The sequence below is a fragment of the Otolemur garnettii genome, unplaced genomic scaffold (assembly GCF_000181295.1).
Source record: "Otolemur garnettii isolate 467f Iridium unplaced genomic scaffold, OtoGar3 scaffold00023, whole genome shotgun sequence".
Lineage (NCBI taxonomy): Eukaryota > Metazoa > Chordata > Mammalia > Primates > Galagidae > Otolemur > Otolemur garnettii.
The window spans coordinates 6,073,812-6,100,645 of NW_003852418.1; the positions used below are offsets into that span (position 1 = coordinate 6,073,812).

A 26,834-nucleotide genomic window follows, 5' to 3' on the forward strand; every position below is an offset into this window, starting at 1 on the left:
TCTGTAAGAACTGTCACCCTTTGGTTAACAGCAGCTCCCTCTGGAAATGAGGTTGAAGATGGACTGGAAGGGAAGTTTCACTTTTTATTTGACAGTCTTTTGTAAGTTGGAATTCTTTGATTGTAGTTTATGCAATCAAACCAGCTGTGGGAGGACAGGGGAGGAGGAGCTTGGTGGAGCAGCAGCCACCAGCTCCAGGGACAGGGCAGGACCTGGCCCCCGCCCTGAATTGCTCAGTGCACTTGGGCTGCCTCCCCTGTCTGGGTGGGGGCCAGACACATGCTAACTGGTGTGTGTGTTGGCAAAGGTAGAGAGCATGGCTACACAGGGGCCTCTGAGCAAATTACAGCAGCCCCTTTTTAATGGAAGGGTCCTGACAGAAGGCGCCAACCTCTCTGTTTAGCCCTTTCAAGGACCCTTCCGGGGACAGGCACTCATTCTCTCCTGAGCCAGCCTCTGGCATTCTCTTATGTTCAGCCAAAGTCTTTCGCTAAAGCAACTTGGATGGAACTGGAGCCCAAGCACTATCCTAAGTGAAGTGGATAATGGAATGGAAACACAAACACCGTGCATAGTCTCTAATAACTGGGAGCTGATCGACAGGCACACACGGGCACAGAGAGATGTAAGGGTCATTGGAAAATCAAGGGGCAGGGGGACAAAGAAGAGGAGGGATAAAAACCTACCTGTTGGTACTGTGAACACTACTGGGGTGATGGGCACATTCAAAGCCCAGATTAAGCATTATAAAAGATATTCATGTAAGGGGCGGCACTTGTAGCTCAAAGGAGTAGGGCACCAGCCCCATATGCCAGAGGTGGCAGGTTCAAACTCAGCCTTGGCCAAAAATTGCCAAAAAAAAAAATAATAATAAAATAAATAAATATATATATATATATATATAAATCCATATAAGAAAAACATTTGTACTCCCTATATTTTGAAATAATGAATACATACAGTGATTTTTATTTTTTTATTTATTTATTTTTGTGACAGAGCCTCAAGCTATCCCTCTGGGTAGGGTGCCATGAGATCATAGCTCACAGCAACCTCCAACTCTTGGGCTCAAGCGAGTCTCCTGCCTCAGCCTCCCAAGTAGCTGGGACCATAGGCACCCACCACAACGCCCTGCTATTTTTTTTTTTTTTTGGTCGCAGCTGTCATTGTTGTTTTTGCAGGCCTGGGCTGGATTCGAACCTGCCACCTTAGGTATATGTGGCTGGCGCCTTAGCCACTTTAGCCACAGGCACCGAGCCCATACAGTGATTTTTAAAGGCAATGGAAGCAGCAGAGCGAAAGGCAGGCTCTGAGGTGCCTGCTAAGGAGGGATCACTGGGCAGAGCTTCTCTTTCTTTTTCTATTTTTTGGGGGGTAGGGGACACAGAGTCTCATTAGGTCACCCTCGGTAGTGTGCAGTGGTGTCACAACTCACAGCAGCCTCAAACTCTTAGGCTTAAGCAATTCTCTTTCCTCAGCCTCCCAAGTAGCTGGGACTACAGGTGCCCACCACAATGCCCAGCTATTTGTTGTTGTTGTTGTAGTTGGCATTGTTGTTTAGCTGGCCCAGGCCAGGTTTGAACCCTCCAGCCCCAGTGTATGTGGCCGGTGCCCTAACCACTGAACTACAGGCACTGAGCTAAAGGCCAGAGCTTTTCTTATCTGTCCAGGAGGCCAGGTCCTGCTACTGCCCTGAGTTAGAACCCAGCATGAGAAAGCTGCTTCCTGTGGTCTCCAAAGGGCAGAGTAGGGTGTGGGTTTCAGCTCAGCTGTGATTCTCCTTCCAGCCAGTGCCAGAACACATGAGTTCTGGGTGACAGGCTTTGGCTACACACAAGAGAATGCCAGAGACTGGCTCAGGAGGGAATGAGCTGCCCATCCCTGTAACTGTCCCTGACAGGCCCAAAGGAGGCTGGGTGCAGTGGCTCACACCTGTAATCCTAGCACTCTGGGAGGCCAAGGAGGATGGATCACCTAAGCTCAGGGGTTCAAGACCACCCTGAGCAAGAGTGACACTCTATCTCTACTAAAAATAGAAAAACTAGCCTAGCATTGTGGCAGATGCCTATGGTCCCAGCTACTTGGGAGGCTGAGGCAAGAGGATCTCTTAAGCCCAAAAGTTTGAGGTTACTGGAGCTATGATGATGCCAGGGTACTCTACCTAGGGCAACAGAGCAAGACTCTGTCTCAAAAAAATGGGGGAGGCAAAAGGAGAGATTGGTGGCCCCCATCAAGGGAAGAGTGGGAGAGAGAATTGTGCTTGAGCACAGGGCATCAGGGAAGGTGTGTGGAAAAGTCAGCATTCCAGCTGGGCATTGAGAGGGCGAGGTGATTCCAGTGTCAAAAGAGCCATCAAAGTCCCTCCCTCAAGGCAGGACACACCATCATCACTAATTCACAGGAGGCTCAGGGAGCTGAAGTCACCTGCCCAAGGTCACACAACTTAAGTTATGCAGTAGCTTTTGAAAGTTCAGAGGGTCCCCAGGGCAGGGCCTGTCCGGGAGCCAGTGGGTGCCACCAGCATGGCAATTCAGGTCCAGTGGTTAATTAATAACTGGAAGGTCCTGACGCCAGCTCCCAGCTGGGAAAGCTGGGAGGTTGAACTTGAGCCGGTTTGGGAGACTGGGCGAGTGGGTGACAAGTCGCTCCTGACTGAGAAGGTTGCTCTGTGCGTCAGGACTGGGCTGCAGGTCAGAGGATCATGCAGAGAGAGCGGAGGACAGAGCCAAGCTTGAGGCTGCTCCCCAGGACCTGAGCTGGAACCCAGAGCTGCCAGGTGAGAGGCTCCCCTGTGAGCAGGACACCTGCTGGCCTGCTGGTCTACCAAATTAACTAACTGGCTACTTAGCTCACTCTGTTCCTATCTATTTCCTTCCTTCCTTTCTTGCTGTCTTCTGTCTCCTCTCCCTCTTTCTTCTTTTCCTTCCCTCCCAACCACCTCTGATTCCGCAGCTGCCTAAATTTCTTCCTCCTTAACTAACCAACTTACATCCTCACTCCTTTCCCATTAACTTCATTCCTTCTTAACTTTCTAACTTCTCCCTGAAATTCCAGGCCCTGGGCTCTGGAATCAGGCGGCCTGGATGCAAATGCTAATGATGTCACTCATTAATTATGTGTCTTTAATCCTGTCCTGTCCCTCTTCATGCCTCAGTTTTTCCTCCTCCAGACAGGGATGATGACAAGTTCCTGACCTGGGGGGTTGGAGAAACAAAGTAAGATCAAGCTGGTCCTTTGAACCGGGTTGGCAGTGGGGTGAAGACAGGCACGACAGAAGAGGGTTCATGAGATCAGGAGCTGGTCTGGCTTCCAGGGAAGGAAAATGAGAACAGATGAAAGGCTTAGTCCAGCACACCAGGTTGGCTGGGGGAACGTTCCGAGAGAGAGCAGTGTGACACTGCCACCCCCCATCCCCTTCAGCAGGTCCAGGGAGATGTAAAAGGTCTAGGTAGTGATGGGACAGAGGGGACAAGCCGAGGCTACAGCAAGTTAGGAGAAGGATGGGCTTGAGGGACAGGCTTGACGGCTTATGCAAGGGCTTGGGTGACCCCCTTGGGAGTTCACCAGGACTTCTCTAAGTCTGAAGAGTTAGGAAAAAATATTGATGTCCAACCTGTGGCTGGAAAATCAGACAGCATTGGTGTAAGAGAGAAGAAAGCCTTAGGTATTGAGTACTGTACAGGCATGAGGTCACCGTCAAGGTGATGGGGGAGGGTAGTGACAGGCCCTGGGAAGTTCCCAGCCGGACTTTGTACTGAAGTATTAACTGCACAGCAACATCTTGAGAAATTGTACACAATAATGCAAAGATAAAAATGACCTGACCCAACAACCCACTGTTACCTTGGGTCATGACCCTCCAGCTTTTGTGTGTGTGTATGTGTATCTGTACACACAGAAGTGTATGTGCCTACATGTCTTTTTACAGAATTCATACTCCTAGTACACCTACCATTTTGAAACTTTTTTTTTTTTTGCTTGACATTATATCACATATATTTTGCCGGGTTTTTGTTTTGTTTTGTTTTGTTTTTGAGACAGAGTCTCAAGCTGTCACCCTGGGTAGAGTGCCATAGCATCACAGCTCACAGCAACCTTAAACTCTTGGACTTAAGTGATTCTCTTGCCTCAGCCTCCCAAGTAGCTGGGACTACAGGCGCTTGCCACAACGCTTGGCTATTTTTTTTGTTGCAGTTGTCATTGTTGTTTTAGCTGGCCTGGGCCAGATTCAAACCCACCAGCCTCTGTGCATTGGCTGGCGCCATAACCACTGTACTACAGGTGCCGAATCTGTTTTGTTTTTTTTTTTTTTTTGATACAGAGTCTCAAGCTGCAGCCCTGGATAGAGTGCCATGGCATCATAGCTCATAGCAACCTCCAACTCAGGCTCAAGAGATCCTCTTGCCTCAGTTTTTCTATTTTTAGTAGAGAAGGGGGTCTCGCTTTTGCTTAGGCTGGCCTCAAACCTGTGAGCTCAAGCAATCCACCTGCCTCGGCCTCCTAGAGTTCTAGGATTACAGGCGTGAGCCACTGCACCTGGCCATATTTTGCTGTTTTGATTTATGTGGGTTTACATATAGATTTTTGGTTGCATAATTTCCCATTTTGTACATGTACCAAAATTTATCAAATATTGGTAGTCAAATGTGTATGGAGCACCCACCGCATTTCAGGCCTGTGCGAGGTGGTAGCGATTCAAGTAGCAGTCCTCATGGAACTGATGCTCTAGCCTGAAACAAAATGAAACCAAATAGTTGTATAAAAGGCATCAGAGTCTGGTCAGTGCTACCAAGTAAAATATAAAGCAGAAGAAGTGTGCAGGGAATGAGCAGGAGTGGTTTGCCCAGGACTGTGACAGTTTAAGCACTAAAACCCCTGACTCGCAGGCATACTAAGATGACCTATCACCTGTCATCAGCACAAGCCTATTCAAGAGTGGACGTTTAAGCAGAGACTTCTGAGATGTTGGTGGAAACCAGCTATACAGCTGCTTGGGGAAGACAGTCTAGGCAGAAGGAAAAGGAAGTGCAAGGGGTCGGAGGCCAGAGGGCACTTTGTGTGTTTAAGGGACAGCAGGAGAACACCAGAGAGGCCGGGGCAGTCAGGAAGGGCTGACGGTGGAGAGGAGACAGGAGCCAGGTCGCATGGAATCGCCAGGACCGAGGTAGAGCCTTGGGTTACATGTTGGGTGTGAGGGGGAAGCCAGGGGAGTTTGTGAGGCACCTGATGTGATTTACATTTTGAAAGACTCAGCCTGACTTTTGGCAGAGAAAGACTGTAGTGGGTAAATATAGGAGCAAGAGCTGGGTATGGTGGCCCGTGTCTGTAGTCCCAGCTACCCGGGAGGCTGAAGCAGGAGGACCACTGGAGCCCAGGAGTTTGGGACCAGCATGGGCAACATAGTGGGATCCTGTCTCTAAACAATTAAAAAAAAAGAAAAGAAAATATAGGGCAGTGCCTGTGGCTCAAAGGAGTAGGGCATTGGCCCCATATGCTGGAGGTGGTGGGTTCAAACAAAGCCCCAGCCAAAAACTGCAAAAGAAAAAAATATATACATACACACACATATATAGAGGCAGGGAGTTGGTGAAAGGCTTTTGCCATAATCCACGTGAATGAGGATGGAAGCACAGGCAGGATGGCTGTGGCAGCTTTAGTGGTGAGCAGCAGGGGTTTCCAGATGTGTTTTTCATGGGATCTCATGATGGGGAGGAAGTAGGGTGAGGGCACATGGTTTCTAAACTGAATTCCAAGTTTCTGGCTTGAACTTTTGAGTAAGTGGTAGTGCCATTATGGAGCTGAAAGACTGCTAGAAGAGCAAGCGAGGGAAGGCTGGAGGGCACGCGAGGGAGAATCTTTGTTTTGACATGTGAAGGCTGAGATGTCACTACACATCTAACTAGGGAACTGTCCAGAGCTCAGGAGTGAGTTGGAACTAGAGAGATAAATTTGGGAGTTGTCGAATGTAATTGGTTAAGCCATTCAACTGGGTGCAATCAACTAGAGGACAAGTGTTGATAGAGGTACAAGGACTAAACCCTCGGATAGGTCCATGTTTAATGATTTTAAAAAGGAGAAAACCCCAGCACAAGAGATGGAGAAGGCAGCCAGTGTGCTAGAAGGGAGCCAGGTGCTCCTGAAATCGAGCGGGTAAAGTAAGCGTGCCACATCCTTCAGAGGAGCTGAATAAGGTGAAGAGGAAGAATGCATCACTGGCTGTGTCACACGAAGGTCACTGGTCTGCCCTTTCACGGGAGTGTCGGGACGAAAGCCCTTTCAGGGTGGACTCGAAAGAGAAAAAGAAGAAGAGGACAGATGATAAGTCCTGATGACCCTTTTGAGAAGTTTAACTGAAAAAGGGAACAGAGGAATGGAACAGCATGTGAGGTCGAGGGAGGGCTGTTCTAGCCACAGGTATTCCAAAGCGCCCCGTGGTGGGACATTCAGGTTACTGTTACCACGATGATTTGCTGTTATAAGTAATGCTGCCGAATGAAGGCCCCATCAGGGTCTTGTTTTTGAAAAGAAATGTCCTTGTTCTGGGTGTGTGTTTTGTCAACATGACATCCTACTGGTTGTGTATTGGTTCAACACTTCTGCTTTGTGGAAAGATGGAAGGCTCTGAGATCATTCACTCCAGTGTCCTTTGACCAGCACCTCCAGATCCCCTGCATTTCAGAGCCCACAGACTGTACCCCTGTGGACACTGGGCTCAGTTTTCTCCCAGACCAAGTCCCTTGGCCCCAGCCCCATGGGTCCTCCTCCTGTAGTGGTGTAGCCATACTGAAAGTTCCAGAGGGGCAGGCTGTGTTAGGCCCATCAAATCCTTCATTTCCTAGAAGACTGGCCCACCCCCTTTGCACTCCTAGGGAGAGGAAGGGCCCTACTGCTCCAGACTGGAAGGCCTTCCTGAGCCAGGGCGCCCCCTGGGACCCTGCTTCTTACACAGTAGAGTTGTGTGCCAGCCAGGCCTGCCCTGTGGACTGGGCCAGAGCCCTCAGGGGCTGGCACGGGAAGGTGCTCAGCAGAGATGCCAGCACCTTTGGAACATCTGCAGACCCTGAGTGATGGATGGCTCTCAGCCACCATGGTCAAGGTCAGTGAGCCTTGTCTTCATCCCAGATGGTCAATACCAGGCTTGCAAAAGCCCTAGGGACCATATGATCTTACAAATAGGCCCTGTACACACGCACACGCACAGAAGTTGACTGATACACACCAATATGAACACAGACACATGATGACATAGCTATACACAATGTGGTTACACTGTCACGCACATGTAGCAATAGACACCCATAGTCTTCTGCACACACACCTACAGACTCCCACACACAGACTCACTCCCACCCACACACACACACAAGCACACTGCCACAGCACCTTACCCTCTATGAAGACACGCTGGCACAGGCTACACAGAGGCACACTGAGACACACCCACACCCACACTGCACACACTGTGGAAAGCGAGTGATGCACAGTCACGGCGCACATATGCTGACAAAAAAGTGCAAATGTGATCACACCGAGACATACGTGCAGGCTTACACACACACACTGACATAAATGCCTGAAATAGAATCTCAAAGATACAGCACATAGGCACACTGAAACACACGTATGCACACAACACTTGTGCGTGCACACCACACACACGTACCCTGACATGTGCAGTCACACGTGTACTAATCAGCCCTGAGGTGTCCAGGGCTCTCCTGGGGCTGCTGCCCAGCCCCTGAGGGCACAGAGGTCTCCAGTCCCATCGTAAGCTCTGCTGGATTCTGTGTGACGTCAGCCAACCCCTTCGCTGCTGCCAGGAACTGCAAGCTCAGTGCTGGGGCCAGGCCGGCACCAGGCACAGACACTTAGGCCCTTGTTGGGAAAACAGAGAGAGGCTCTCTTGTCCACTACTCGTCCTTAGCTCCAACTGCTGGTTCTCCCAGAGACTTCTCCTCAGGCTATACAGGTACATGGGGCCAGGGAGGGGAGGGCCTGGCAGTGGGCCATCAGGGTCAGCCCAGGAGAGGGTGTGGCAGAGTGGTGGGCTGTCTGAAAGAGCTCATACCCATGGCCTTGGCCGGAGCCAGGCTGCTCACCCTATTCAGCAGGTCTACCCTGACAGGGCTGTGGGTATCCCCTTCTATCCCCTTTACTTTCTCAGTTTCTAAGGAGGCCAAGGGAAGGGTGCCTTTAGGACCCCCCTCAAGGGAGTAGAGATGGCCGATCTTTACCCAAAGAGACTGGACTGCAACCCTGGCCCCACAATGAGCTAAACCTGTAGTATTGGGATGCACAGTGCCCAGCAGCTCCTGGGAGCAGCTGGAATCTCAGGTGAGATCTCTGCTCTTGGCCTTGGCCTTACAAGCAAGGATGAGGCTGTGGGACCCCAAGTACACTGAGCCAGGCCCTGGACACCCTGGCCTCCTCCACACTGTGCTCCTGGCTACATAAACTAGCTGGTCACAGCTTCTGCTGTTTCACTTCAAACAGACCCTGGCCAGTCTTAGGTCTCTCTGTGGTTCTGGCCCAAGGCCCCAGGTCAGCTGCCATTCCTTGTGGTAAGGCAATTAATAGTCAGCAGAGAGCCCAGCTGGGACTAGCCATGGTAATTTAGGGTTGCCAACTAGAGTCTGGAGAGCTCAACCTGTACCTCGAAAACTGTGTGTCCCTGGGGAAGTCCTTCTTTTGGCCTTGGGCTCCCCACCTATGAAGTCTATATGCCCTGCAGGGGCCCTTCCAGCCCTGGCCATGCTGGACTGCTGGAGATGCCTAGCTCACAGGGGGTCATGCTGCCTTGGATGTCCCTAATTCTTGAAAAGACTTAGCCTGGGAGGGGCCACATCCTCCATCCCTCCTGAGAAATTTGGTTAGAGAGGCCGGTCCAAAAGTTGTCATTTTTTTGTCTTGTCTATACTGGAGTTGCTGGGCTCTGGGGTAGGAGATGCTCACACTGAAGCAGGTGCAGGGCTTGGGGAGGCCCAAGAGGACAGTGGCGCCTGAAGCACTGGAGGGGTGATGCTAACTTATTAGCACCAGCTCTCTCATGTCTGCTGTTCCCTGTGCCCACAGAGCCCACCTGATCACTGCCACAGAATGGACTCTAGCCCGGCCGGGGCCCCCAGTCCACAGGTGAGTGGCTTTGATACCCTACTCGTCCCCAGAGGCTCAGTTCCTTCCAAGGCTGAGGATCTATAGAAATACCAGCCAGCCCCATGGGCTGTCCCAGGACTGGGGGCTGCCAGGGGTCACCAAGAGCACACAGGAGAAGACTTCTTGCAGGGTAAAGAGAGAAAAGATGTGAGCAAGGGCTCCAAGAACTAGATGGGCTTCTTTTCTTTGAGGAGCCAAAACATTCATTCATCTTTCTTGGGATGTATGTTAAAGGATAATCCCATCAAGTTGTTGGGAAAAACTTAAATGGAGTAACAAATATCTGATTCACATATAGATAGCTTGCACTGTGAAAAAAAGTGTTACATTAAAAAGAATCTGAATTTTTTTTTGAGAAAATAAAAGGTAGATGGGAGAGAAAAATCAGGGAAATGGTCATGAGGACCCCTGGTCCTCATGCCAGCCTGGTTGCCTGTGAGACCTTGGACAACTCTCTGCACCTGTTTCCTCACCCATGCAATTGGTACAATAGTCAGCAGCCTTTTGGGTGGAAAGGAACAAGGAAGGAGGAAAGATGGAAGGAAGCCTAGTAGATTTGTCAGAGAAGGGATCAAGGCCTGGGCCAGGGAAAGGAAGGGAGGCCCAGGAGTAGGGTTTTGCTGATCTTAATCAAGTCTTTCTTTATTGTCTTTAGCCCTCCAGGGCCAATGGGAACGTCCACCTGGGACCTTCAGCCAACCCAAAGTGAGTTTAGGTCTCTCAGGTGGCTTTCCTAGCTGGCTTGCTTTATACCTGGCTCCCTAGCTTGAGACTAGAACCCAAGTTCTCTGGTCTGGCCTTCAAAGACCCTTTGCCATCTGGACCCAGCACCCTCCCTCAGCTTTACTGCCCACTAACTTCCCAGCCTTTGCTCTTGCTGAACCCACTGCAGGCAGAGCGCCCCTAATATCTGCGCTGTTAGTAACTCTTCTCTGGCCCTTTCTGGAATTTGGGGGCAAGATCCCTGCCTCCTCTGCAGGGTTTCTGGTTTTACCTCTACCTTGTCTATTGTCAACTTGAATGTGAGCCCCCCAGGAGCAGGAGAGAGTCTTTCTTTGAGCCAGAGTCTCACTTTGTCGTCACCTTTGGCAGAGTGCTGTGACGTCATATCTCACAGCAACCTCAGGCTCTTGGGCTGAGGTGATCCTCTTGCCCCAGCCTCCCAAGTAGCTGGGACTACTGCTGCCCACCACAATACCTGGCTCTTTTTAGGGACGTGGTTTTTGTTCTTGCTCAGGCTGGTCTCGAACTCCTGAGCTTAAGCAATCCACCCAACTTGGTCTCCCAGAGTGAGATCACTTATAAGAGTGACTCTTATAAGCCCTCCCTTGGCTGGGAGAAGGGACATTCTTCAGGTGCAAGGGTCTGTGGCTTCTGGCATTTCCCAGCCCTAAAGCTAAAAAGAAGGCAAGGTTTGTCCTTGGGTGCCAAGTTTCAGAGTTCCAGAATGCTGATCAGAGTTTTTTCCTCTTCCCCCAGCGCCAGGCCCACGGACTTCGACTTTCTCAAAGTCATTGGCAAGGGGAACTACGGGAAGGTGAATAACCTGATGAGGGTGGGGGGCCTGGTCTCCCCAGCTGTGCCTCTTCCAGCCCCTGTGCACCACACAGCTGAGGATGGCAGCAAGGTTGGCAGGAGGGCCTGTCCATTGTGAAGTCCAAAGTCACCCCAAGGCCTTGTGTTGTGCTTCTGCTCAGGTCCTCCTGGCCAAACACAAGACAGACGGCATGTTCTATGCAGTGAAGGTGCTGCAGAAAAAATCCATCCTAAAGAGGAAAGAGGTACCAGAGCTGAGGCCCAGGCATTTCCTCTCCTGCTTCTCAACTCCCAGGCTAGGGTGGCTTTTAAAAATGGGTCCCACCTCTGAGAGGCCTGTGAATCTGGGTGCAGAGGTAGTCTGGGTGGGGCAGAGGGATCCCCAGAGTGCCGAGCCACCTTGCCCATAGGGCCTTCAGGAGGACCTGTCCCTGCCTCAGCCTTCCCTCAGGCAGGGCGCCACAGTGGGCAAGCCTTCTGCCCTCTCCCTGTGCCAGGCTTGCCAACCATGCAGTGTGGGGTCATGCCTTATCCTCTCCAAAAGCCCTCTGCCAGGCCTGGATTTCTTGATGCTTCAGCTGACTTGAGTCCCTTTACACACAGCCCCATTAATAGGATGGAGCAGGCCCCAGATGACTGAATGTGAAGTCGGAGGACTCAGGAAAGAGTAATTAATGTTAACAAGGACATTGTGGGGCCGGGGGGATTGGGGGGAGGAGGTCTGCCTGAGGAAGGCAGCCTTGCAGCTGGCCTTGAGGGTAAGATTTCTTGAGGGACGTTAGGCAAGGGAAATAGCTCAAGCAAAGGCATGCACATGGATCATTCTGGGCTTCTTTTCTCTTAGAGATTTTTCCTGGAACTCACTTACACGTCATCATAAGTACTTCACTTTTCACCCCAGGAGCAGGGGCTCCAGGGACTGGAGCTGCACCCACAAGGAGTGGCTAGGGGTGAGGCTGGCCTCACTGAACGTTGAATGTCAGACAGGGAGCCCGGGCCTGGCTCTGAGGGCAATAGGGAGCCATCATGGGTGATTGAGCAGGAACATGGGAAAGTCCTGGGCGGGAAACTCCCACCAGCAAGGCTGTGTGGGCTGTGCCAGGGATGTGACCTAGGCCCCGTCCGTGTCATTCCACAGCAGGGACACATCATGGCAGAGCGCAATGTGCTTCTGAAGAATGTGAGGCACCCCTTCCTGGTAGGCCTGCGCTACTCCTTCCAGACTCCCGAGAAGCTCTACTTCGTGCTCGATTATGTCAACGGGGGAGAGGTGAGTGGGCCCCAAGGGTGGCTTTTCTGGGCCAGCTCTTGGCTGGGAACCATCGAAAACACATGCCCACTGTGCGAAAGTTCTGAAATGATGTCAGTTCATCCTTACAACAGACCCATTTTGTAGCTGAAGAAAGGGAGGCTTAGGGAGTAAAGCACCTGCTCAAAGCCCATACCTCATGGAGCCAGGACTTGAATGCAGGTCTGTTGGACTCCCAGCTGTAATGCTTTCCTGGCTCATGACCCAAAGTGCCCACAGACTCCTTTTGATAGACCTGGGAGAGGTCAGTGCTAAAAGGAACTCTGTGGTCAGGACTCCCAGCATTCCTGTTTTATACCATAGGCCACAGGGTAGGATTGACTGGTCACTGTAGTAAAAAGAGACCCGACCAAGACAGGTGACCCAGAAGCCCAGCTGAGACAGGGCACCATTCTGGACTTCATTCTGTCTCTCTGGGCAAGATGACAAAATGTAGCAAGGCCCCACTCAGTGACCCCAGATCTAACCCGTGAGACCTCATGCCTTTCAGTCTGACCCCCACGAAGCTCTACTTCGGGGGAGTTTTTGTCATCCCTAACCAAAGTGTTTTCCATGCTCACAAAAGAGGCCAAAGCGATTGCTTCACGGGCACATCTAGCCTGGGCTCAGTTTGACAGCCATAATCATTTTATCATCTGCCTGGATTAGTGGAAAAGCACATTCTTGACCCACCCAGGTTCAAATCTCAGCTCTGCCAATTATAAGCCAGGTGGATCTTGGGCAAGTCACCTGACCATTCTGACCCCTCCCAGCATCCTCTTACAAGAAATGGACATAATATTTGTACCTTGAAGGTCATTGTGAGGATTACCTGATCTAAGAGATGTAACAGGGCCCGACTGGGAGCCTGGAATACCAAAGGTGTATAATCAATGCTAATTAATCTCCACTCCTGTTGACATTTTGGATACCCAGGACTGCTGTGTGGGATGGGGGCCAGCATGCTCTCTTTGCTAGGAATATATGGCAGCTCAAAGAGGTATGACCTGGCCAGCTGCATAGGTTGGGGGTCCTGGGGCCCGACTCTGTACCCTAGGAGCTAGAGCCCCAGGAGCCCACTAACACACCTCCCCTATCCCCAGCTCTTCTTCCACCTGCAGCGAGAGCGCCGGTTCCTGGAGCCTCGGGCCCGCTTCTACGCTGCAGAGGTGGCCAGCGCCATTGGCTACCTACACTCCCTCAACATCATTTACAGGTGAGGTGTGCCTGGGGCTCAGAACCGGGCCCGGGCCCTTCTTGTTCCAATAGCTAGGGGTTGTGCAGACCCCTAAATTCTAACAAAATGCCACTTAGTCCTCTGTTTGGGGTGCGGTTGGGGTCTCCTCCTTCCCAGAACCTGGTGCTCAGCCTCACTGGGCTCTCCCTCTGCAGCTCTGGCAGCCACCAGGAATGGTCCTCCTGCTAGGACCTCGAGTCTCCAACTCTCCTTCCTAAATGGCTTAGACACACAAGGCTCCTTTCTCTTATTTTCTGCAGGGACCTGAAACCAGAAAACATTCTCTTGGACTGCCAGGTTGGTGTGTGTATGGACATGGCAGTTCATGTGTGCTGACCACGTCTGTGCATGTGGGTGTATGTGCATTATACATGTGTGCATTTGGGTAGAGGATACACTCAAGTATGTGTGTGCCTCTGTGCCCATGCATGTGTATGTGTGGTCTATGTGGGGCAGGGGCAGAGTCAGGTGGAGGCTGGTGGATTTTGTCTTTGACTGGGTTCCCTAGAAGCAGACCCTGAGAATGGCAAGGTGAGAGCAGAAGGTTTATGGAGGAATACTCTCAAAAGATAAAATACCGGCTGTGTGCAGTGGCTCATACCTGTAGCCCTAGGGCTCTGGGAGGCTGAGGTGGGGGATTTGAACTTAGGAGTTCCAGACCAGCCTGAACAAGAGTGACACCCCATCACTACTAAAAATAGAAAAACTGGCTGGGCATGGTGGCTCACACCTGTAATCCTAGCACTCTGGGAGGGCAAGGCAGGTGGATTGCCTGACATCACAGGTTCGAGACCAGCCTGAGCCAGAGTGAGATCTCATCCCTAAAAATAGCAGGGCAGGGCAGGGCCGGTGGCTCAAAGGGGTAGGGTGCTGGCCCCATATGCCAGAGGTGGTGGGTTCAAACCCATCCCCTGCCAAAAACTGCAATAATAATAATAATAATAATAGGCTTGGTGCCGTGGCTCAAGCAGCTAAGGCTCCAGCCACATACACCTGAGCTGGCGGGTTGAAATCCAGCCTGGGCCTGCCAAACAATGATGGCTGCAACCAAAAAATAGCCGGGCCCTGTGGCGGCCGCCTGTAGTCCCAGCTACTTGGGAGGTGGAGGCAGGAGAATCACTTGAGCCCAGGAGGTTGCTATGAGCTATGATGCCACAGCACTCTACCTAGGGTGACACAGCTTGAAGCTCTGTCTCAAAAATAATAATAATAATAATAATAAATAGCAAGGCACTGTGGTGGGTACCTGTAGTCCCAGCTACTTGGGAGGCTGAGGCAAGAGAATCACTTGAGATCAAGAGTTGGAGGTTGCTGTCAGCAATGACACCACAGCACTCTATCAAGGGCAACAAAGTGAGACTCTGTCTCAAAAAATAATAATAGTAGAAAAACTAAAACAAAACAAAAAAATAAAAATACTAGCCAGATGTGGTGGTGGGCACCTGTAGTCCCAGCTACTCTGGAGGCTAAGGCAGGAGGATCGCTTGAGCCCAGGAGTTAGAGGTTGCTCTGAACTATGGCACCATGGCATTCTACCCAGGGCAACAGAGTAAAACTCTGTCTCAAAAAAAAGAGAGGTGAAATAACTTCAAGGGGGTTAAGAAAACAGAACTGGGTAGAGGAATAAACTCACCTGCATGGTGGTCACAAGCGAGGGCTCATCTGATCTCACTGGGGTGGAAAGGGCCTGAGCTGGTGACTCGTTAGGATTGTCCCACGCTGAGTCAAAGAGGTTGGGCCTTTGTGTCCCTGCATCCACTAGTCACTGGATGTGGATTGCATAGTTCTGGGTAAGGCCAGTGTCCTAGCTGCCCAGCTGCCACAAGGTGTGTTACTTTCCGCATCCCCAGCCCTCTGTTAAGGAGGCTGCTGTCCAGCAAGGACATCCTGGAGCTGCCACTCTTTCAGGGATGGGTCTGAGACTATGATGAGCTGGGAGCAGACAGTGAAATGCTGTGTCCCCATGATGCCCAGGGGCCCTGGGTCTGAGTAGAGCCTCCAATCTGTTCCTGGGCATCAGATCCCACAGCTGCTGCCCTGGAGAGTGGCATCTGGTCTTTGGGGTTAGGCCTGGCCATGCCCTATCAGGCTTAGACCACCCTCCTGTCCCTGCCCATCCCTATCCTCAGGGACACATAGTACTGACAGATTTCGGCCTCTGCAAGGAAGGTGTCGAGCCCGAGGAGACCACATCCACGTTCTGTGGCACCCCTGAGGTAAGTATATACATCCTAGGAGTGGGCCAGTCAGAGTAGTGGAGGCCACAGTTCCTGATTAAAGTAGGGTGACCAGACGTCCTGCTTTCTAACAATTTGTCCTGCGTCCCCCAGCGTTTTTAAAAAGTCCCGATTTTTGAAAAGAATGCACGAACGGGCGGGAGAACAGGAAGGGAATATATGGTTTTCGGCTGCCATGTGGCTATTTCGCCAGGATATGAGTTTTATATTATTTTTGTTAATTTTATAATGTTAAACTGTAATAATAACAAATAATTGTTTTTTTTTTCACATAAGGAAGCATTTATTTGAAGTTTAACATGAAGTCATACAAACAAAATGTATACAAACACAAATCCACATTGAATCATAACACAGATAGCAAAGGACGCAGTAAAAACAAAGAAAACTAATTGGCAGCTACATACAGTTGGACACATTTGTGTCTTGTACACTAGAAAGTCTTTTACAAAATAATCATCTTAGATCAACAGAAGACCAATCTTCGCTGTTGTCCTGCAAGATGGGTTACATCAGCATTTCCTCCTGTTTCTCTAATGTCCTCCTTCAGTATGGCTGGTAATTGTTTTGGTGATTGCCCCCCCTCGAGATGCCTTGCCATAAGTGCTCTGTTGGCCACTGTAGTCTGCATATCCCTGTCCGGATCCATAGTTCCCATAGTTATACCCAGTATAATCATATCCGCCATAGCCACTATAGTTTTGATCACCACCATAGGCACTATTGTAATTTCCATATCCTTGATCATAATAGTTATTAAATCCTTGGTTCCGGTTTTGGCCCTGACCTCGGCCTCTACCCCTAGTACCACCTCGTCCACTGGACACAGCACCTCTTCCTCCTTTCTGTTGTTGCTGTTGCTGCCTATATACTTCTTTGGGCTGTGCAACTTTGATTTCACACTTCCCAGAACCAATTTGATGGTATCTGCTTTCTAACAATTTCTTTACTGGCTCTTCATCTGTATATGTGATAAAACAAAATCCTCTCCTTAATTGTTGAGAAGTGATTATTGAGAACTGCTTATCAAAGTTGGCATTGTTGTCAGGCCTTGCCCTGCCCCGTCCCCTGCCCTGCCCCCACCCCAGCCATGTTGTCCTGTTTTACCAGTGTTAAAATCTGATCACCCTAGATTAAAGCCAACAGGTTACAGCTGAGGAGACTCACTCTCTTGACTGGAGCATTTCCCCTGAGCTGGCTGTGCACAGAGGTTTCCTCATCTGTGTAATTGGACACCAGCCCTAGGGCTGCCGAGTCCCAGCCAGCTGCTGGTGAAGCTCCACATCGTATTGTCCAGGAGGGACAGAAACAGAAATGCAAGCCACATACACAATTTAACATTTGCCAGCAGCGACATTTAAAAAGTAAAAAGTCCAGGCATGATGGCTTACACCTGTAATCCCAGTACTTCAGAAGGCCAAGGTAGGAGAATCATTTGAGGCCTGGGGTTTGAGACCACCCTGGGCAACACAACAGAACCCTGACTCTAAAACAAATTTAAAGTTAGCGGGGCATGATGATGAATGCCTTGTAGTCCCAGCTACTCAGGAGGCTGATGTGGGATGATGGCTTAAACCCAGGAGCTCAAGGCTGCACTCCAGCCTGAGTAACAGAACTAAGACCTTATCTCTAAAAAATCTCTAAAAAACAAAAAAAAGATATAAAAAGTAGCAGGTAAAACTAATTTTAATGATACATTTTATTTAACCCAATATATTCAAAATATTCTCATTTCAACATACAATCATATAAAAATTATTGAAATAGGGCTTTGTGCCTGTAGCTCAAGCAGCTAAGGCACCAGCCACATACACTAGAGTGGTGGGTTCAAATCCAGCCCACTGCCAGACAGCAATGACAACTTCAACCAAAAAAAAAGAAAAAAATGGCCGGGCACTGTAGTGGGCACCTGTAGTTCCAGCTACTTGGGAGGCTGAGGCAAGAGAATTGCTTAAGCCTAGGAGTTGGAGGTTGTTGTGAGCTATGATGCCACAGTACCCTACCCAGGGGCAATGGCTTGAGGCTCTGTCTCAAAAGAAAAAAAAATATTGAAATATTTTAGTATTTTTGTCCCTAACTAAATCTTTGAAATCTGTCATGGACTTCCCATCTCAATTTGGATCAGCCACATTTTTTTTTTTTTGACACAGTCTCACTATGTCACCCTTGGTAGTGTGCCATGGTGTCACAGCTCACAGCAACCTCCAATTCTTGATCTCAAGCGATTCTCTTGCCTCAGCCTCCCAAGTAGCTGGGACTACAGGAGCCTGCCACAACACCTGGCTATATTTTTGGTTGCAGTTTGGCCAGGACTGGGTTTGAACCTGCCACCCTCAGTATATAGGGCCAGTGCCCTACTTACTGAGCCACAGGCACCGCCCTGGACCAGCCACATTTTAAGTGTTCTATACCCATGTGCAGCTAGTGGCTGTACTGGACAGCACTGCCCTACAGGGTGAAGTCCACATGCAGCAGAAGGACCTGGCCCAAGAATTAAGTCGGAGCTTACAAGTGCAAAACAGGTCCTCCTCCACATTCTAGCTGCCAAGAGGCTGGAGGGTTAAAATTCCCAGGCCTCAGCAGTAATTCACATATCTGTCTGTCCTGCCAAGGCCTCCTTGCAGCCCTGGAATAAAAACCTTTCCCTGAACTCCCACCACTCTTGGACCTTGGACCTGAAGAGGTCCCCAGTGCCTTGAGCAGACATCAGGGAGGGTGTGGGAGGAGGACTGAGGCTGCAGACTAGGAGAGTCCTCCCCACTCGGCTTAGGGCAGGACTTTAGCTGCTCCCTTTTTGTCCAAAGGAAAAGCTGACTCTTGGATCTGATGGGCCTCCTCAGTTTGGTTCTCAGGTAACCAATGGACCCTGGAACCACCTCTGAGCAGGAGCCAGTGCCTGTGTTTGTATGAACGGGGGAAGTGTTTGCTGGGCAAAGCTGGCCCCCCAATGCCTGACAGCCCAGCCATCCCTTTCCTGGACACTGCCAAAGATGGGGAGCAGAGAATGTGGACCCCAGGCTCATACAGGAGACATGAGGCCCCATACATCACCTTTTTCTTTTCTTTTCTTTTTTTTGAGACAGAGTCTCACTATGTCACCCTCAGTTGAGTGCTGTGGCGTCACAGCTCACAGCAACTTCAAACTCTTAGGCTTAAGTGATTCTCTTGCCTCAGCCTCCCAAGTAGCTGGGACTATAGGCACCTGCCACAATGCCTGGCTACTTTGGTTATAGTTGTCACTGTTGTCTGGCAGGCCTGGGCTGGATTTGAACCTGCTGGCTCCAGTGTATGTGGTTGATGCCCTGGCTGCTGAGCTACAGGTGCCAAGCCACATCACCTTTTTCAAGATTTGGCCACTGCTATGGTACCAGAGAGCACAGGCAGGGGTTGTTCCCATTGTTTGAGGGCCTGCGTTTATATTAGCACATAATTTTGAACAGCCCCCAGGGGGAATTCAGCATGCCCATTTCATGGATGAGGAAGCCAAGGCCCTGAGAGGTTAAATGACCTGTCTGAGATTACATACCAACGAGGGCTCAGGGTTTTGTGATTCTGCCTTTCCCCAGACCTACGTGGTCTCAGGGTGGCTTTGTCTGTTGCTGAGACCCCTCTCCCAAGGGCAGAGACACTAGGCTAAGAGGTCATCAAGCCCTTTTTTGGGCAGGAATCAAAGTTCTGCCCCCTGTCCCAGGTTCTGTCCTGGTATGCATGGCGTGCGTCCACCTGTCAGTATGAGCATTGGGGTCACCTCCTCTCTCCTACCCTGTCCTCTTGTCACTGAAGTTTCCAGCACAAGTATGAGCCACATTTACTCACGCTTGTCCGTCAGCCTCCCTGCTGCACTGGAAGTACTCCCAGGGCTTTCCTACGTCAGGGATACTGAGAGCCCATCAGATGCCTCCCTGGGCAGATGAATTAGAAAAAGCCCCCCCTTTATACAAAAATGAAGTGGGCAGATGCAGTGGCTCATGCCTGCAATCCTAGCACTTTGGGAGGCCAAGGTGGGTGGATTGCTTGAGCTCAGAAGTTCTTTGAGAGCAGCCTGAGCTAGAGCAAGGGAGACAAAGTAAGACTCTATCTCCAAAAAAAGAAAAATAAAAATAAATAAGAAGACTCAGCATCTATAGCTCAACCGGCTAAGGCACCAGCCATGTATACCTAAGGTGGCAGGTTCGAATCCCCAGCCCGGACCCGCCAAACAACAATGACGGCTGCAACCAAAAAATAGCCGGGCGTTGTGGCGGGCACCTGTGGTCCCAGCTACTTGGGAGGTGGAGGCAGGAGACTCGCTTGAGCCCAGGAGTTGGAGGTTGCTGTGAGCTGTAATGCCACGGCATTCTACCCAGGGGGACAGCTTGAGGCTCTGTCTCAAAAAAAAAAAATAAATAAATAAATAAGAAGACCCCGTGTCTAAAAAATAGCAGAGTGTTGTGGTGGGCACCTGTAGTCCCAGCTACTTGGGTGACTGAGGCAAGAGGATCACTTGGGCCTAAAAGTTTGAAGTTGTTATGAGTTCAGATGCCACAGCAATCTACTGAGGGCAAACAGAGACTCTGTCTCAAAAAAAAATAAAAAAGAAAAAAGAAAAAAAATCGAAAAACTAGCCAGGTGTTGTGGCGCATGCCTGAAGTCCCAGCTACTCAGGAGGCTGAGACAAGAAGATCACATGAGCCCAGGAATTTGAGGTTGCTGTGAGCTATGATACCACAGTACTATACTGAGGGCAACAGAGAAAAAAAACAAAAACAAAAAACTACAAACAAAAGTAAAGTTGCCAGGGAGACTGCTGAACTAGGATGATGGCTCGGTGAGTGGATCCCAGCCAGGGTTGCAGGCCCCTCGCCCGCTTTGGCTGCACTTCTGTGTGGTTCCCAACATGTAAGTTGGGAAAGGCCTCCTGGTCCCTTCCACTCCGCAGCACGTGGCAAAGGGCTCTGCACAAATGAATGGAGAATGACCCATGTGCAGTTATGGGACATCACAGCAGGATCAGCCCTCCCCGATCTTCCTCCAAGTATTAAGACCTTGTTTACAGGTGGGGCAACTGAGGCTGAACACCTTACTTCAAACAAGTGTGTTTCCTTCTAATAGTACTTGGCTCCCGAAGTGCTTCGGAAAGAGCCTTATGACCGCGCAGTGGACTGGTGGTGCTTGGGGGCAGTCCTCTACGAGATGCTACAGGGCCTGGTGAGTGGCATGTAGCCGTCTGCAGGGGACATCTGGGTCTGCAGTGAGCTGGGCCGGGTCTCTCCCAAGGTGGTCCACACAGCTCTGGTCAGGGAACTGAACAAACCATCACTTCATTCCAGGCTAAAAAAAGATGATGCCCAGGTGAATGTGAGGATTGCAGATTTTTCCAATAATGTTAGTTTAGCACTTTACAGTTTATAACACACTGTCTCACCTTGGGTACATCCAAACAGTTTTTGGAGGTTGACACTGAAGGAAATGGAGTTATTTTTATTTTACTGAGAGAGAAACTAAGGCCAAGAGAGCTTGTGTCCCAGTAGATGGTGGAACCAACCCAGGTTGGTTGCTTAGGTGGAGACGTGCGTCAACTTGCCCCACGACGTGCCACTTTACTCTGGGTGGTTTCACCCACATAGCCTGGTGTGTAAAAGGGCACAGGCTCAGCGGAGTCAGAAGGAACAGCTGGCAGAGAAGTGGGAGGAAGAGCCATGAGAAAGAAAAGTGGCCCCTGCCTGCAGTGGGGGGCCTGCAGATCCGTGTGTAATTGCTCTGAGCCTTGTCTTCCCTTCTGAAAAATCCCGGCCTCTCTCAGATGTTTATAAGGCTTGGATAAAATGAGGAGGGTGGGAGTACAAACTTTGCCAAGTGGGAAGTAAATGCCTTTATAACATTGCTCTACAAATACAGTGCTAGAAAGCAAGAGAAAGAGAGAGACCAGGGGGTGCTCCTGGGGTGTTCACAAGCCTCACACTGGTGAGGAGAGACTTCCAGCCTTCGCAGAACCCCTCCACACTGTGCTAGAAGCCTGAAGGTCCTGCCTCTCTCATCTACCCTGTGAGCCATGGCCCAACACACGGGTCTGGGAGTCCTCCCAGCTGCCCGGCTTACTCTGCGTCTCCCTGAGGCTTTACCCACTTTCACATGGGTGATTCTCCAGCTGCTCTCTCTCTCTCTCTCTCTCTCTTTCTCACCAGCCACCCTTCTACAGCCAAGATGTGGCCCAGATGTATGACAACATTCTACACCAGCCGCTGCAGATCCCTGGGGGCCGGACAGTGGCTGCCTGCGACCTCCTGCAGGGCCTTCTCCATAAGGACCAGAGGCAGCGGCTGGGCTCCAAAGCAGACTTCGTAGGTGACCTGCCAGTGCAGCACTGGCCCCTTGTGTGGCTCTCAGTTTCCTGCAGAGGCAGCTCAGAAGCACATTGACATGTGTCTTACTACATGAAAGCCAGGCGCTGCTAGCTAGTTCACTTAGAAATTCACTGCTGCTGCCAGCTGACTATTGTCTGTAGTCTAGTTCTCTTAGTCAATATTTACTGAGCACCTGCTGTGCAGGGGGTTATTGAACTTGGTGCTAGGGATTCAATAGACTGGGTCTTTGCCCCTTAGGGATGACCAAAAATAATTATATACCAATATCATAAAGTGTGACCAGTGTCAGGAAGGAAATGAACAGTGAGCTGAGAGAGACAACAATGGGAGAGGGGACAGATTCACTCTAGTATGGTCAGGAAGGCTCTCTCAGAGGAGGTGACACTTAAGATGTTTGTGAGGCTTCGATAAAAGGAGCCAGTCATGCAGAGAGCTGGGCAAAGGCACCCCAGACCCAGTGTGTACCACATGCAAAAGTCCTGTGGTGGGAATGAAGACAGTGGCAAGCTTCAGGGGACTTTGAGCAGGGAAGTGGCATGACCCACTTACATTTTTAGAAGATTCCTCTAGGCTGAGTACATGGCTCACACCTGTAATCCTAGCACTCTGGGAGGCCGAGAAGGGTGGATTGCCTGAGCTCACAAGCTCTAGACCAGCCTGAATAAGAGCAAGAACCCATCTCAAAAAATAGCCACCTGGCTTGGCTCCTGTGGCTCAAGTGGCTAAGGTGCCAGCCACATACACCTGAGCTGGTGGGTTCGAATCCAGCCCGGGCCTGCCAAACAACCATGATGGCTGCAACCAAAAAATTGCCAGGCATTGTGGCAGCAGGCACCTGTAGTCCCAGCTACTTGGGAGGTGGAGGCAGGAGAATTGCTTAAGCCCAGGAGTTGGAGGTTGCTGTGAGATATGATGCCACGACACTCTACCCAGGGCAATAGCTTGAGGCTCTGTCTCAAAAAAAAAAAAAATAAAAATAATAGCCAGCCGTTGTGGCTGGTGCCTGTAGTCCCAGCTACTTGGGAGGCTGAGGCAAGAGGATCACTTGAGCCCAAGAGTTTGAGATTACTGTGAACTATTATGCCACTCTGTCTCAAAAACAACAACAGAAAAACAACCCCCCCCCAAACCCATAGATAGATGGATTTAGAGGATACAAATGCAGTTTGTTACATGGATGTATTGCATAGTGGTGGTGTCTAGGCTTTTTTTTTTTTTTTTTTTAGATAGAGTCTCACTATGTCACCCTTGGTAGAGTGCTGTGTTGTCATAGCTTACAGCAACCTCTAACTCTTGGGCTTAAGCGATTCTCTTGCCTCAGCCTCCCAAGTAGCTGGGACTACAGGTGCCTGCCACAATGCCTGGCTATTTTTTGGTTGCAGTTGTTGTTGTTTAGCAGGTTCGAACTCCAAGTTCAAACCTGCCAGTTTCGGTGTATGTGGTTAGCGCCCTACTCACTGAGCTATGGGCACCGAGCCAAGTCTAGGCTTTTGTTTATTTATTTTTATATTGTAGAGACAGCTTCTTGCTGTGTTGCCCGGGCTGGTCTTGAACAACTAGTCTCAGGTAATCCTCCCTGCTTAGGCCTCCTAAAGTGCTGGGATTACAGGTGTGAGACACCATGCCAGGCCTGATCTTGGCTTTTTGTATAGTCAGCACCCACTTATACATTTGGGGTACCCATTTGGTAATTTCTTATCCTTCAACCTCCTCCCACCCCACCCTCCAGTGTCTATTATTCTATTCTCAGATCTGTCTTTTTAAGCAGTTGACTAGGGGGTTCTGATACAGAGAGTTGGGGAATCCTTTTTTGGGATACACAGGTATGAGGAAGGTTCTGCTATGAAGGGGAAGAAGTTGGTGCTAACACTGATTTTAATTCGGTAAGACAGGGTAAATCATGGCCCGGTCTAAGTCCTAAATTCCGAGTCTCTGGAAATCTGCAGATTTTCTTGGAGTTTTACTTCTCCAACCTTTCTTAGTGAGTTGATTTGGTCTATTTCTCTGGTTTGCATTCTAGAAGACTCAAGATGTACTGAATCAGAATTGGGGGAGAGTCCCCAAGCACCCCTTGGGAGCCTTCCTTCCCCTCTCCCGACAGAATAGGTTCTGCTATCTTGTTTGGTGACATGCTTCCAAAGCCTAGGATGGTGCAGGAGCTCATAAAAGGTGCTCAGTAAATAGTTGGCACACAGTAGGTGCTCAATAGTTGGCACACAGTAGGTGCTCAGTAAATAGCTGCAGACTAAACAGATGCTGTGGGGGAGAAAGGTTTAGATTCTGGATGATGGGAGAGGCCTGGCTGCAGAATGCTTTCTTGTCCTGGGAAACCAGCCAGAACTGTAAGTTATTTTCCAGTTGACAGCCGGCTGCTGGTAGAATTGGGGCCCCTGAAGATATGGGGTAGGGTGGAGTGTCTATGGGGAGGCTACGTCTAACCAGCCCTTTCTTCCTGCAGCTTGAGATAAAGAATCATGTATTCTTCAGCCCCATAAACTGGGATGACTTGTACCACAAGAGGCTGACTCCACCTTTCAACCCCAATGTGGTAAGAGGTCACGGCATGCTAGCTTCTGGATTTTTCTGGTGGGATCTTAGTATGTGCGCCAACTTTCTTTAGACAGATGGAAAAATTGGGGTGGGGTGGGGCCAAGAGGCTGACTGATTTGTCCAAGGCCACACGGTAACTGTGAGGCAAAAGTGGGTCTCGAACCTGCAAGTCCTGCCTGCTGGCTCAGTTCTTGGGTGACAAGCTGCTGCCCTTTATCTTTAGCACCCACAGGGCCTTTTACGGTTTTTAAAGTCCCGTGTCACGTAGCACACCCAGACAGAGCCAAGCACCACAGAGATAGTTTATCTTTTTCTATTTTTAGACTTGTTCCTGATAATAAAAATAATGTGATGTATTCCTTGTAAGAAATGTTTATATAAAGCAGAGAAGTTTAAAGCAGCATCAGGGAAATGCTTATTATATCACCAACTAAGAAAAAAACCCTGGCATATTTCCTTCCAGTCTTTTTTTTTTTTTTTGAGAGAGAGAGACAGAGTCTCACTACGTCACCCTCGGTAGAGTGCCCTGGCATCACAGCTCAGTGACCTCAAACCCTTGGGCTTAAGCGATTCTCTTGCCTCAGCCTCCCAAGTAGCTGGGACTACAGGCATGAACTACCACGCCTGGGTTCCCTGGTTTTCTGGCTAAAAACTGTTATTTCTGTATATCATATGAAACTTTATAAATATCACTTTTAGTGGCTACATATTTCAATCTTAACATTTGTAACATATTTTACTCAACCATTTTTTTTTTTGAGACAGTCTCACTTTGTCGCCCTCGGTAGAGTGCTGTGCTCACAGCAACCTCAAACTCTTGGGCTCAAACTCTCTTGCCTCATCCTCCTGAGTAGCTGGGACTACAGGTGCCTGAAACAACACCCAGCTATTTTTAGAGGTGGGGTCTTGCTCTGGCTCAGGCTGGTCTCAAACCCCTGAGCTCAGGCAATCCACCCGCCTCGGCTTCTGAAGTGCTAGGATTATAGGCGTGCGCCACCGTGTCCAGTCATTCAACCATGCTTCTAATGGAAAACCTTGGGTTGTTACCATTTTTTTTTTCTCTATCATAACATGCTGATGAACCTCTTTACGTCTATGTCTTTGCCCAGAGTTCTGGTGACTTTGTTAAGATGGATTCCTGATGGGGAACTGCCAGGTCAAATATGAACATTTTTAAGTTCTTCATTCATACTACCTGTCTACCACGTGGAAAGGAAAACAATCTACTTCTTACCAGTGGAGTCTGCTAGGGAGTTTGTATCTTACTGGCCCTTTGTAGCGTGTGTTGTTGTTGTTTTTTACTATGCAAATTTGGTAAGGAAAAAATGGCATCTCATTGTTTTAATTTATAGTGCTTTGATGTGTGGTGAAGGTGGTTTTTTTTTTTTATTTTTTATTTTGTAGAGACAGTCTCACTCTATTGTCCTTGGTAGAGTGCTGTGGCATCACACAGCTCACAGCAACCTCCAACTCCTGGGCTTAGGCAATTCTCTTGCTTCACCCTCCCAAGTAGCTGGGACTACAGGCACCCGCCACAACGCCTGGCTATTTTTAGAGAAAGGGTCTTGCTCTTGCTCAGGCTGGTCTTGAACCCATGATGTTAGGCAATCCACCTGCTGGGATAATAGGCATGAGCTACTGTGCCCCGCCAGTGGTTAGTGTTTAAACATTAATTACCAGTGGCTAATTAGAATCATCCAGTTGGAGGAGAGTCCTGACATCCCTCTCTGAGACTCTGTGCTTTCTTGGCAGCTCTGACTCCAGTGCTCCCTTTTCATCATTGGCTTCTGTTGACAGGAAGGACCTGCTGACCTGAAACACTTTGACCCAGAGTTCACCCAGGAAGCTGTGTCCAAGTCCATCGGCTGCACCCCTGACGCTGTGGCCAGCAGCTCTGGGGCCTCAAGCGCATTTCTGGGATTTTCTTATGCGCAGGAGGATAATGACCTCTTGGATTGCTAGAAGAGAATCACCTGTGAAACCACTGAGACCAGCTTGGTATTAGTAAGGACTTACTTCTCAGCAAAATAATAATGACCTGAATGAGAAACAAGTCAATTTTTTCCCATCACATAAAAGAATAGTGTCAGGTGGTCCAGGGCTGTCATCAGACACTCAAAGGCAATGGTGTCCACTATTAGGGTTGCTCCATTATCACGAGATGGTTATTAGAGCTTTTATGTTCTGAGCAAGGAAAAAAGATGAAGGGGGAAGGGCAACATGATTTTTAAAAGCTTTCCCAGAAACCTCACTGATGACTTTGCTTACATCTAACTAACTACCCTCCCTTTCCTGGATTGGAGGCTGCACTGTCTGACTCATTAGCTGGACACATGATTACCCCCGAAATAAAGGGGTTTTGACAGTAGGGAGAAAGGAGAATGTTGGATAGGCAACCGGCACTCTTTACCAGAAGGCCTCTTAGTGTTCAGATTTTGATCTCAATGTGTTGAATGACAGAGTTATAATGAGCTTATAGGGTATTAGCC

At 49.6% G+C, this 26,834-nt stretch overlaps 1 protein-coding gene across 6 annotated transcripts; it reads left to right on the top strand.

Annotated features, from left to right (window-relative positions):
• Nucleotides 1–2,634: 2,634 nt before the first annotated feature.
• SGK2 (SGK2, serine/threonine kinase 2) lies at nt 2,635–26,395 on the top strand. 6 transcript variants are annotated; one of them, XM_023511990.1, is made up of 14 exons: nt 2,635–2,776; nt 8,165–8,334; nt 9,073–9,132; nt 9,809–9,858; nt 10,633–10,690; nt 10,851–10,934; nt 11,828–11,959; nt 13,081–13,193; nt 13,475–13,511; nt 15,344–15,430; nt 20,543–20,638; nt 21,616–21,771; nt 24,254–24,343; nt 26,143–26,395. In XM_023511990.1, exons 3-14 carry the CDS (start codon nt 9,097–9,099, stop codon nt 26,305–26,307), a joined length of 1,104 nt encoding a protein of 367 aa, XP_023367758.1. In that variant the 5' UTR covers nt 2,635–2,776; nt 8,165–8,334; nt 9,073–9,096; the 3' UTR covers nt 26,308–26,395. The 6 variants fall into 6 exon arrangements, with proteins under 6 accessions (XP_023367758.1, XP_012659391.1, XP_023367760.1 ...); XM_023511991.1 differs by lacking the exon at nt 2,635–2,776 and adding an exon at nt 5,130–5,164; XM_012803937.2 differs by lacking the exon at nt 8,165–8,334.
• Nucleotides 26,396–26,834: the final 439 nt, after the last annotated feature.